The sequence below is a fragment of the Numida meleagris genome, chromosome 1 (genome assembly GCF_002078875.1).
Source record: "Numida meleagris isolate 19003 breed g44 Domestic line chromosome 1, NumMel1.0, whole genome shotgun sequence".
Lineage (NCBI taxonomy): Eukaryota > Metazoa > Chordata > Aves > Galliformes > Numididae > Numida > Numida meleagris.
Genome location: NC_034409.1, coordinates 191,517,829 through 191,530,721, shown reverse-complemented (window position 1 = coordinate 191,530,721; position 12,893 = coordinate 191,517,829). Strand labels below are relative to the sequence as shown.

The window sequence follows — 12,893 nt, the reverse complement described above, 5'->3', positions numbered from 1 at the left end:
CCCTTGTGGCATGCCCAAGAGCTCAGACTCTCTTTCCTTGGAGTACCTAAAAGATCTTCCAATAAATAGGACTTACATTGCTGCAGCAAGCACTGACAAAAGTTTCTTGCTTTGTTTGAAAGATGCTTGTCAAAACTGGAGATCTGCCCTGCAAATTTACTCAAATTTGGGAGAATCATTTTGTCCAGTCTAGCTATATGACACCAAAGGCTTTTTGCCATCTGAAGTACCAGTACTTACGGAGGAAGCATTTGTGATAAGAGTTTCTCTGTCTTCTGTTTTTCAATCTCTAGCTCTTCTGTCCGCTCCCTGATTAAATCTTCCAGATTGCTTGAATACTGTTCAAGCATTCTGAGCATTGAGTCAATTATATTGGTCTTTTTGCCCTTGTTGATGGTTTTGAACTGGAAAATCAAAGTGGAGAGTTACTTCCCTATCTCATTATATCATTGTAGCACTCTAAGCCTGGAAAAGAACAAAAGCAAGCACTTCATTTTAAAGCCAAAATTCTAAAGACTAGCTTCCTCAATGGCAAAACTTCAGCAATAAAGAAAGAAGCAAAATGGATGGTGAATTTGTATGACTAACTCTGGAAGCTGCCTGGGGACAAATTGCTCCTCTGCAATCTTTTTGTGAAGGCTAGGAGAAGCACCACCTCCCTTGGGATGATAAGCAGGTATGTGAGATTTTTTGGAGTCTTACAGTGCTTCAGGTTTGCACGCTCATTTGTCCCATGATAAATTCTTTCAGACTAGCCTGTAGAATCATAATTGATGATCAGAGGCCGGAACAACTCTCCTATGAGGAAAGGTTGGGGGAACTGGGCTTATTTAGTTTGGAGAAGAGAAGGCTCCAGGGAGACCTCATTGTGGCCTTCCAATACTTGAACGGAGCGTATAAACAGGAGGGGGAACGACTGTTCACAAGGGTGGATAGCGATAGGACAAGGAGGAATAGTTTTAAACTGAGACAGGGGAGATTTAGGTTAGATAGTAGGAGGACGTTTTTCACACAGAGCATGGTGACGCATGGGAACAGGTTGCCCAGGGAGGGTGTGGATGCCCCGTCCCTGGAGGTGTTCAAGGCCAGGCTGGATGTGGCTCTGGGCAGCCTGGGCTGGTGGTTGGCAACTCTGCACTCAGCAGGGGGGTTGAGACTCGATGATCTTTGAGGTCCTGTTCAACCCTGGCCATTCTAGGATCCTATGATAAAATCAGACTCAGAATAATTTAGTTTGGAAAAGATGTTCAAGATCATCAAGTCCAAGCATCAACCTGACCTACAAAGTCCCACCACTAAACCATGTTCCTTAGTGCCATGTCCATATGTCTCTTGAATACCTCCAGGGATGAGGACTCCACAGCTTTCCTGAGCTTCACAGGATATCCTGTCCCAATGCTTGACTACCCTCTCCATTAAGAATTTTTTCCTAATTTCCAATTTAAACATCTTCTGGTGCAACTCGAGACTATTTCCTTACGTCTTATCACTTGTCACCTGAGACAGGTAGTTGTAGAAAGTGATGAGGTCTCCCCTCAACTTCCTTTTGCAGTCAGAGATGAAAATTCCAGGGCACTGGCAATACTTACTTTTGTCTTACTGGTCTTAAATTGCCTTTGTACACAGGCATGTATGTGCACTGTTACATCCCACCACACTGAGTTGTGCTTGCTCCTCTTGACCTGAAAATGAGCCTTGGGACCATTTGGAGCATCTGTGGTTTCAGATATTTCATTAGGATCAATAACAGAGTGACATGAGTGTGAAATTAATCATAGCTTCATAGAATTGGAAGGTGCAAATTATGGATATCGGATTATCTAGTTAGATCTTAAAAGAACATGGGAACGGCATTACTGGATCAGACAAAAGGCTTATTTTGCCAGTGGCCAGTAACAGATGTCCAGAAAAGATGTTCAAACAGGGCGCATGTACAGTCATACTTCTCCAGAATGTGTTCCCCAAATCCACCAGTTTGCAATTCAGAGATCTCTGATGCCAAATGTTGTATTTTTGTGTTTAACAGCCCTTGATGAAGCTCTCCATTTCATGTATGTAACATGTGAAGAAGCACTTCTTTTTGTTTGCTTGGAGTCTGGATCATTGGCTCATTTTATTCCATGCCTCTAGTTCTCGTATTATGCAATAGAAACGGAAAACAATTACCCCCTAATCACCTTTTCTATAACAGTCATGATATCACGCAAGGTTTTCATACCTTCTTTCAGTTGCTTCTTCTCCAGGCCAAAGAGCTTTGGCACTGAAGGTCATTTATTTTCATTCGTTTTGGGAACTCTTGTAACCAAGAAGAAATGAAAAGTTTTTCTGCGAGACTTTAGCAGATCAAACAACTGATTGATCTGAAAGCTACATCATAATTCACAGCCATTCTTTGATCACCGTGAGGCCATCAGGATAGGCATACCACTAATGTGAAGACACCAGGCCCGTGTCTTTACTGTGTTACACCCCATGTTGTAATCCTACTGCAGTCCAAGTTCAGAAATATGGTGTAAGACGTGGCATAGTTGATGAAAACAAGCATCTAGACACCACAATCCATAAAATAACCCAACAGCAAAGGCAAGACTAGGGCTCTAGGGCTCTCTCAATCATTTCCTGAGAGCTTGCTTAGAAAAAACACTTTCCTGCTAAATACGAAAAAAAGATTGCACCTCGTGCTCTGTACACCGACCTTATGAAATACCTCCTCAAAGGTGGGACGTCGTTCAGGGGCTTCAACCCAGCACTGCTTCATTACCTGGATGCACACCAGGGGGGCCATCTCAGGGGCTATGTTCGGGCGGCACAGGGGAGGTGGTTTCTTCACCTTCTTTATAATTTCTGAGATAAAGAGAAGAATCCAAAGCACATTTTGAGATGGAGGCACTTGGTGAGGGTGAAAGACACGAGCTTTTTTCATCTGTTTCTTGCTCATTCCTTCATCAGCGCTATTATTCTTCACACTCCTATGGCTGTGTCAAACGAGCCTGGGGATTTCTGCTTTCCTCTGTCAGGAGTCTCTTGGAGGATTTACAAGACAAGAAATTCAATTGCCTTCTTGTCCCTGGAGAGCCAGGTTACAAGCAATAAAGTGGCTGGATGAGGGAAGCTTGTGTGACAGATGGGTATGTGTGAGCCTACAGGCTTATATTTAATGAAATTGCCTCTGACTCTCTCCATCAGGATTTGTGGTCCTCTAAGGCAGCAGAGGGTTACAGCCAAGCCCAGACAGGAAGGATACCAGCCGTTGACACTTCATCTTTAACTGGGAACTAGTATGTAGGAGGTTTTCAGAGAGGCAGTGGGGTTTTGTTATTGCTTTTTAGCCTGACTCTCTGCTATTTAGGCTGAGAGCTGCCTTCAGGGAGCTAACTGTGCCTTGAAAAAAAGTGTAAGGCAGAACTCTATCTTCTTGCTTAAAATACAACAATTGTGATTGTTTCCGAAGGTTTCATTTCGTAAAATGGCTGAGCAGTCATCTGGAGCGAAATCCACCCTCTTTCTGGCAGGGACCCTGCATTTCCACAGCTGTTACTGTGAGCACTCAAAGCTTTTCAGTGTTGACAGTTTACTTTAAAGCTCTTTAGCCCATCCCACCAGTCTCCACCAAATGAACTAAACAAAACACTTGGCCTTAATATTTCCAGGGGCAGCCAAGGGGAAATGCCTTCCTCAGACAGTTTTAAAGTTCACACCGTGAGTGAAAGCTCCTTGAGGATTAGGAATAAATGAGTAGAAATTCAACATTTTAACAAGTCAGGAAACAAGAGTGCACTGTGGTCAGCATCTGCTGGAGGTTGCCCAGTGGGGCTAGGTGGGAGAACACCTGCAAATTACATCATACATCTCATCACAGTCCAGGTATGAACTACAGAGCAGGTTGCACCATAGTTACCATTGTCATTGCATTGCTGCAGCAGCCTGGGCCTCTGCCATTTTTCCATGCACTGAACTGGCAGATACTAATGGCTGTACCCCACGTGGTGACTGTCCAACCTAAAACGGGTTTACAATGGGGATTCATTGACATCAGCTCTTTTTTGACTGCTCTCACCCCCTCCCTATCCAAGTACTTAAGACTTGAACTTGATTGAGTGTATTTGCTCTTCCCATGCATTCTCAACAAGGTTTGAACTAATGAGAGTTGCACCATGAGCAGTTCCTAATGAATTCACCTATATGCTATTTCTGATGCAAACAGACTTCAACATAAGCCACCAGAGTCATGATGCATCCCTTTGATCTCTGATGAGGAGAGAGAACCTCTTTAAATGGGGAAACAACTAAGGAAAACTAGATGGATAGATGGACAAAATAGGAAAAAGCCAAAAAGCTCAAAAACCTCACCCTTCTTATGACAGACAGAAAAGGAACGATGGATGGGGAGCAAGGGAATTTCCAAGCTGTGAAAAATTCTGCTGACAGATTTCACCGCACACCATGATGAAAAGTCAGAAGTGTGAAAGGGCACTGGAAGTGCTACAGCAGAGCTGAACAGCTTTGAAGCATCTGGGGAGGTGACCCACTGTCCCAACACCCCTGATAGGAATGATTAGTCACGCAAGGAGTCTGAGGTCAGAAGTATGCATTTTGATGTTCGTTATGGATGTTTTGATAAAAACAGCTTTTTTTTTTTTTTCCCACAAGAATGGTCATGAGATTGAGACATCATTTCCACACCAACATTTGATCCAAGGGGCTTGGCCAGACCTTTTGTGGGTGCTTAAAAATGAACAGAAATTGTTGCTTACCTTCAGCTGAGAGGTCTGAAGTGCAGTATGGTGGGCCCCGAACAACAACTTCTTGTAGGATAATTGCAAAGCTGTAAATGTCTCCTTTGAATGTGCCTTTTCTGCGCATGTCTGGGTCCCTCAGCAACTCGGGTGCTGTCCAGAGCAATTCTAAATAAATCAAAGCATCAGATTCTTTACACTTGGGTCCATACTGTTGTTAATTTCAGTGATTCTCCCAGTGCTGAACTGCATGCTTCATGTCAGTCATTCGATGAGAGGATGGAACATACATCACTGTTTCCTAGATCAGGTCTTTTATTTCTTGTGATGTGCTAAAAATACTAAGCTTACATACAGTCAATCGATGTGAATTTTCCAAATTTCACTCTGTCTCTTAAAATTGTTTTGCTATACCAACAATTTACATTCTATGACACCAGTCGTGAACTTCAACGTAAGAAGTCATCTCACCAGTGTCAAGTTTTAACTCCTTTTCTGTACAAAAAGCATCACACAGACAAAAAGTTGGTGCTAAAGCTTGTTACGGGTGTTGCTCTTTAATGAAATAACAGCTAATTAAATATTTTAACTAATTCTTCTCAGATGAAAGCAGTTTCCATTACAGAAGTATGAAGTATGTTCAATCTTTATAAACCTGTAGTTCAAGTGGTGAAAAACACAGTTAAAACACAGCCAGCCTCATCAGGAAGTGAATCTTCTTCAAACTGGGATATCGTTAACCTGGCAACTGTGGGTAATGGGAATAAAGAACATTTCAGGTACTGCTATATTTCTATCATCTCTAAGGGAGGAGAAGAGAGGTCTTCTTACAACTGCTATAGCTGAGACACTGGAAATGGGGGAAACGAATCCAGTGATAGAAGGCTTGAAGCACTACGTGCCACCTCAAACAAGCTTACAAGGCTGTCATCTGATCCCAAGGCAACAGCTGCCAATTTCATCTCACATGGAAGGAAATTCTGTCAAAATCTCCAAACCCAATCCCGTGAGATGCAGTCCATCAGTGCTGGGAATGTCATGGGGCAGCCTTTGGTGATTGGCATGTAGGGGACCTAATTCAAAGAGTCTGGTATCATCCTGTGTTTCAGATGGATAAAAAAAAAGCTCTTTGCATATGGCTTAACTTAAAACTTCAGAGATACGATTGGAGCCAAGACCATGAAGCCAATTCTGCCTTTCACAGCAATTCAGGATTGGTTCACAATTGAGATGCACTTAAATTCTTCCCCAACTACAACGAGCTTAAGCTCCATCATTGCTTACAACAAAATCTCTGCTATTAGCTTTTAGGAAGTCTGAAAAACTTTACATATCCTTTCCTACTACAATGCACTGCATACAGGTACCTGAATGTTGTGAGAATGATCACAACAATCCTCACATGGCTCTCAATTGCACTAGGACAAACATCTGCTAAATCAATGGACAAATATTTCCCCCAAATCTTCCCTCATGCCACCTACCTTCTGGGGGTGGCTGAATATAAGGGCATTTCTGGGCTTCTAAGAGCTCATTGTAACCATAGTCAGTGATCTTCAGCACGAACCGGCCATCCACAACACAATTACGAGACTTCAGACGTCCATGGGCAAAATCTCGGTGGTGCAGATACCTAATTCCCTATAAAATATATAAAAGATTGAGTCTGTTCTTTGAGACTGTATTATCGATTAGGATTCAGAGCCACTGAGTCAACCAGTCACCTGGGAGGGCATCAAATACAACACTGACTTTATACCAAATGCAGAAGTCAGTTCAGATACCACCCTATGGAATAATCCAAACTACACAACCAGTGTTGATCAGCCCAAGAAACAATGGAAAAAGTTCAGAAATGGATTAGAAAAGTGAATTTGAGTTAGCTGTAATATTGGAAAGGACTAGCACCTTTAGGAGTTAGATGCCTCCTTCTTCGTAGTCTTAGGACTAATTGTGCCCAGAAGCCGTACTTTTAGATGAAGTTAAGAAGGTAGACACAAGTGGTATCCAATGATTAGGTCAAGAGAAGATACAGAGCCAATGAGAGCTGGACGCCGTGACCCAGGTTCCTCAAGAATGAAGATCACAGGCTTCATGAATGGTTCTGGAAGTATACCCTCTGCAAACCACCTTTGCCTGACTCCTAGCTCACTTTAATGGGACATAAACACATGGGATTTGTCTAGAAGTGAGTGAGCACTCCTGTAAAGTGACCATGCTTGTAGCCATCTTACGACAGGAGATTTCTATGGTTTCATTCTGTGCTGGAAGCATTTTTGATATATGACAAGAAAAGGGCTTCAGAAAGGAGGACTGCCATCAAATTCGTTGTTCTAGGCAGTCAGTTCCAGCTTGATGGGTAGTTTAATCCTCTCATCCTGTTGAGTGGATGTAATTCTATTACCCTAAACTGTGCTTCTCAGATGGTAACAAAGAACAAGAGGTTTCCATTAAAGGCCGGTATATACCAATATAATTACATTCACATTGATTTTCCCTGCATTACATTAGTCTATGAATCCCACAGTCCTGGATTAAATAGCTATGCTAATATAAACATCACGTGCAGGTCAGGCCTCAGCAGGAGCAACGGATTTACTTTAATTAGATCCATCAGGAGGGAGGATTTGAACATCCAATCCAGTTTCATATCTTCATTTCTCAGCAAGTCTTCCAGGCTTCCTCGGGAACAGTACTCTGTCACTATGGCAAAGATGCCACAGTCAGAGAAAAAGCCCAGGAACAAATTCACATTTTCATGACGTAGATCTTTCATCTGAAACAAGACAGTGAATCACAGGAGACCAACTCAGCCAGACATCTGCTTAGCATTATCACGAGCTCTTACCATTCCTATGTTTCCAAACAACCTTTCACACCAGGATCATAAAATCATAGAATCATTTAGTTTAGAAAAGACAACCAAGTTCACCAAGTCCAAACTCAGCTCATCCCCACCATGCCCACTACCCACATCCCTCAGTGCCCCTGCTCCATGGGACTTGAACACCTCCAGGGTGACTCCACCACCTCCATGGGCAGCCTGTGCCAATGCCTCGCCACTCTTTCATAGGAGAAATCTTTCCAAACATCCAACCTGAACTTCCCCTGGCACAACCGTTTTGCCACTTGCTTTTATCTATTTAAACCTTTGCTCATCTTAATCTAACCACTAAGACAAAGAAAGCAAGATAGCAAAAGTAAACTGAACAGTAATCTGTTTTTCTTTAGACAACCTGGATTGGATCTTTCACCAGGACAGAATGACTTTGCTGGGGTTAATTGAATTCAGCATATGGGGACTTGCTTCAGCTCAGGTTTGATCTGGAAAGCAAAACCATGCCTGGAGTACCCAAAGTCATCCATCAATGGTGACAGTGGTGAAGTATCAGGTCTAGGGTGGGGTTTGGTTACTGCCACTCAGAGGTCATGGTTATGTTTGTCAGATGCAATCCTACACGGTCCATTCCAATAGATTTAAGCAAGTGAGAATTACTGACAACCACGCAACGTGATTCAATAGATACAAAAAGGAGACAAAATGAATAAAAACTCAGTGCCATTGCAAAGCCCCCTCAAACAACCTTCCCTCCAGATGCCCAGGCAGCCCCTGTTCCTACCTTCCTCAGGATGCTGGTGGAGCTTTGCCGCAGGTGGTGAATTGCTCCCGTCTCAAATTTTTTCAGCCACACCCAGTCTCCCTGTCCACAATACAGGTTGGTGAATGACAGAGCAACAGTTAACATTGGGACCTAGGTTAAAATTCCAGATCCTTGAGTTTGAAAGTGGTTGGGGATTCACGTTATTCTCGGCGGTAGATTCTTTCTATGGAAAGAGTGAGAACCCATGGGAAAGCCTCCAAAATTGAGGCGAGATAGTTCCTTTACCTCAGTCAGAACTTCACAGCTGGAAGGTGCATTAGTATTTGATAAGCAATTATACACTGATTAGAGGGGAAAGTAACTCTTTCCAGAATCTTTGTCAATGTACTTTGTCTCCTTTCAGAAAAAAAAAATGTCACGCCATTTTTCAAAAAGCTTTGGGTATTTACTTATGGAGAGAATTTATTATTAGGATTTTTTAATGGTTTTTTTTTTCAGCCACTGCTTTTGCTTAAACTCTATATAATCCTAGTGGCCCAAAAGACTTTGTGATAGCCTTTATTCTGTATAGTGTATTTGGACTGTGTCTTGTAGGAAAGGTCCTTATTAGAGATGTCAACACCTAAAGGCTCTGTCTTCTAAGAAAGCTTCTTCACGGTGCCTTGAGGTGGTGACATCTCAGTAAGGACCAGACTTGGCAACACTATGCCTTGACAGAGGTGCTGCCTGTTGAATACCTCCACCACACATAACTACAGGTGTCAGTGTGTGGGCTGGGGTATGGTCACCTCAAACATCGGCAGCTCCATGCTTGGGAGAAGCTTATCATAGACTCATAGAATCATTTGAGTCGGAAGGGACTTTTAAAAGCCATCTGGTCCAGCTTCCCTGCAGTGAACAGGGCCACCTACAGCTCAGTCAGATGCTCAGAGCCCTGTCCAGCCTTACCTTGAATGTCTCCAGAGATGGAGACATTTCATCCTCTTGGGCCATCAGCAGCATCCATACCCTGGGATCTACAGCACTGTGGCCCAAGACCTTCCCCACTTAAGTAGCCCAGTAAACCAAAGTGGTGGGATGTTTTACTGTGTCCATACCTACCTCATACAAAGCCACGTTGGAGGTTTCATGGGTGGCAGCTGTGCTTTTCAAAGAACCAGAGTGGACTGTGGATTTCTGGCTTCTGGTTTCAGCTGCTACACTGTTTGCATCAGTCAGACTGTCCAAGGTTAGCCTCTGGATGCAAGGAAAGCAGATGTAAGACAGATAACGTCTCTAGAGGTAAATCTGACTAGCTCTGCTCAGGACATCCATGTCACCATGCTAGAAAGGTTTCCTGCACTCCCAAACTCTCCATATCACCTCTGAAATGTTCTTAAGTGGAAACACTACAGCAGTGCTTTAGGTGATGGAAGTGAGGAGGGAGGTTTCAGTTTGAGCAAGTCACCGGGCAATTTCTCCTTTGGCATAGACAAGAGGTCTGTATCTGTGTCATCAGCTTAAGCAGAGAGATGGCCTCACAGCAGTCCAAATGGTTGGCATGGGTCCGGTTTGAGACAAATAACACTCCCCCAAACAGTACTCAGAGCTGGAAAGGAGCCAGACAATGCAAGCCAGAAGCCGTTCCCAGTGAGCAGTTTGATTGCAAACATTCTGTTTTAGGTAGTGAGGTGGTTTATCTATGTAGGCATAAGCAATGCTACACTTTCCAACCCTAGGAACAGAGAATAAGCCCTAGCTATTAGAATAAATATAACCAAGAGTATTATCTTACATTATAACAGCTCTGATTTTTTTTTGTGCACCTAACCTGAGATTCAAAACCACTCAGCCTAATGGAAGGTGTTTGACATGAAGAAAGAAATGAAGCATAGAGAAGTGGGCATGAAAGTACTATAAGCAAACCTATCTTTGAGTATCCTCCCAGATCAATTGCATGCATGGACAGACTTACCTTTTTATGCAGCTCTGGGTTAATGAAGATGAGGTCCTCCAGTGTCAATATTATCTTGTTAGGCCCCCTGAATAACTGGCTGTTCAGGATGCTATGCCTGGGAGATTTGGAGAGCCACAGTTACGACCTTTAGCTAGGTGACTTACAACACTGAATCATAGAATCAAAGAAAGGACCTTAAAGAACATCTAGTTCCAAATCCCCTTCCATGAGCAGAGTTGCCAGCTGCTAAATCAGGCTGCCCAGGGCCCCATCCAACCTGGTCTTCAATGCCTCTAGGGATATCTGGCTTCACCGTAGTATTGGGAAAGTGCAGCATGGTGGCACAGGGCTGGACATGGGTGGGAGCATGATGTTCTGACTTGGCTGAAAGCCTCCCATTAAAGCAACAATGGCTGTTCAAATCACAGACGGCCAAAGCTATAATCCCAAAGACTCTCATCACAAAGAGACATTTTGAGCCAATCTGCTTACAATCTGTGTACAATCTGCTTACAAGTGGTGGAAAAATCACCACTAATGGCCTCTTCTGCAAGGTGCTCAGCTCTGGGGAGGATGCATTCCATGCTAAAACAAGGAATAGCCTGAGAGGGAAGCCCATGTCAGGGAGCAGCTGTGGGAGGGAGCAGTCCATGGCAGGGGGGTGGAACTGGATGGACTTTGAGATCCCTTCCAACCCAAACCATTCTATGATTCAAGTGTAAACTGGATGTGTATGCAATGCATACTTTGTTTTGCTTAATTTTCTTTTTCATTGTCCATCAGGAGAAAATATTACGTTTTAACAGACCAGCCTATCTGTCTGGGAAAGAAACAGACAGAAGGAAAGGCTAGAAGAGATGAGCAGTTTGCTGTGCATGACAGTGCAGCGTGAAGGTCTTGGAAGTAGTATTGCTGAGCCAGTGCTTTTCTTCTCCGTCATGACTGATTAGATAAAGCAGAAGACTGCTGATTCAGATCAATTTGCAGGATCTGAGCCAGATAGGATGCCTATTGCATACTGTGCAGCACAGGACAAATGTGCTTCTGGCACCTCCCCAGGATGCTGCTGCCTGTTTTCCACGGGATGACTCTGGACTCCTTTATAGACTTCTAGATTTGCAAAATTGCAGGTACAGAGAAAGGGAAGGAAAGCATCCCATTGCTCCTGTTATCACTTTTTTTTTGTTCAGAGAACTCTGTTCACGCTCCAGCAAATATGTGATCATCTGTTAAGACAACTAAAACTATTCCCCAAGAGCATATTTGATCCTCTTGGCAGTGGGATTCCTTTTACTAACCATATTGTGGAAGGATTCATTTTGTAAAATATCCACAGATCACAACGATTTACTTTCTCATTGCATGCATCACTCTGGACATTTTAGAATAGCACAGCTTTTTGGAGTTCAGAGTTCATCCACACATCTACATCGCTTTGGCTTGTTTATTATCACCCTTCTCTAAATGCTTTGTTCCAAGCCACCCAAGTCAGCTCCACACAAAAAACTCATTGCTCACATACCCTTCAGCTGTCCTCCTGTAAACCTTGCTCCATCACTCACATCCTCTCTCCCCCAAGCATGGAGGAAAGCACTCTACGTCCCACAGCAAAGCACAGAGTGCGGAGTGACTCATTTAGGGTCATGCAGCATATCCCTGGCAGAGCTTAGACCAGTGCTCCCCCATCTGAACTCAGTCCTTGCCGTGGTTTAAATTTAGTCCCAGACATGCCCTTCTCTGACATAAATCACTGTCTGAGTCATGCTAGACATTTTATTTCCCTCTGCAGATGGTCATACATCTTTACTAAGCCTTCCCAGGCACAGTCTGGTACTTAAAGAACAGCTTAGACATAGAGTAGGCAGAAAAAATTGTCTTTTATTTGTGTAATTGCAGAGGCTGGTGGCCAAGGCACCAGAAGCAGCTGCATGTCGTAAGCAGTGGAGCTGTTGGGGTGTGCTTGTTGGGTGGCCTTATTATCATCTGAGTTTGGAGGGATGATTCAGGAGTGAAGAGAAAATGTGTCTGGGGATTATCTGACAGGCAGAGCTGGATAGGCTAATACAGGAACCTTGCTCTGTTGAAATCATTGCTGCTGAGTATACACCTTCTAATGTCAGTCTTGTGCCATGTAGATGTCCCCAGTGGCAGACAGACAGACAGATTTCCCCATGGGAGAGTTTGGAGTAGGAGACTACATTAGGTTATGGCAACACTGTCCTTGCCAAGGAGCAGCCCACCAAGTCTACGCTGGCTCATGTCCACCTTGGACATAAAGCTGGGGCACAAGTGTGATTTATATAACCAGTGGAAACTGCTGACTGTTTTTTTGCTTCAGAGCAAATCTCATGCTCAAACTGATGTATATGAAATGTGAGCAACCAGGAAACAGGGCTCCATCTCGTATTTGGGAATGAAATGGCTTGATAATAAAAATGTATTCTAATTAATTGCTCCAAATCCTCTCCAGAGGGAGCCTCTCTTTCTCTCTAACACGTAGAGAAAAAGGAAAAAGGATCAGCCTGTGTGTTTTGTAGGAAACACAATCATATTAGAGTCAGAAAAGCGGGGAAGAATGATCTGGAGTATGAAGAAAGACATTTAACATGGCAGCCCACT

General features: G+C 43.5%; 1 protein-coding gene across 8 annotated transcripts in view; it reads right to left on the bottom strand.

Moving 5' to 3' along the window:
* Positions 1–12,893, bottom strand: part of GUCY2F (guanylate cyclase 2F, retinal) — a 63,871-nt gene that overhangs the window by 27,463 nt on the left and 23,515 nt on the right. For all 8 annotated transcript variants that reach the window (XR_002434086.1, XR_002434088.1, XM_021383393.1 and 5 more), the window contains 8 exons: positions 10,293–10,389; positions 9,440–9,574; positions 8,357–8,437; positions 7,336–7,512; positions 6,221–6,377; positions 4,755–4,904; positions 2,696–2,844; positions 241–404 (listed from right to left, as the gene is read on the bottom strand). Coding sequence is in view for 6 of the 8 variants with exons in the window: in XM_021383393.1 (XP_021239068.1) it covers positions 241–404; positions 2,696–2,844; positions 4,755–4,904; positions 6,221–6,377; positions 7,336–7,512; positions 8,357–8,437; positions 9,440–9,574; positions 10,293–10,389 (1,110 nt within the window). In the remaining 2 variants the exon portion in view is untranslated. The remainder of the gene's footprint in view (positions 1–240; positions 405–2,695; positions 2,845–4,754; positions 4,905–6,220; positions 6,378–7,335; positions 7,513–8,356; positions 8,438–9,439; positions 9,575–10,292; positions 10,390–12,893) is intronic.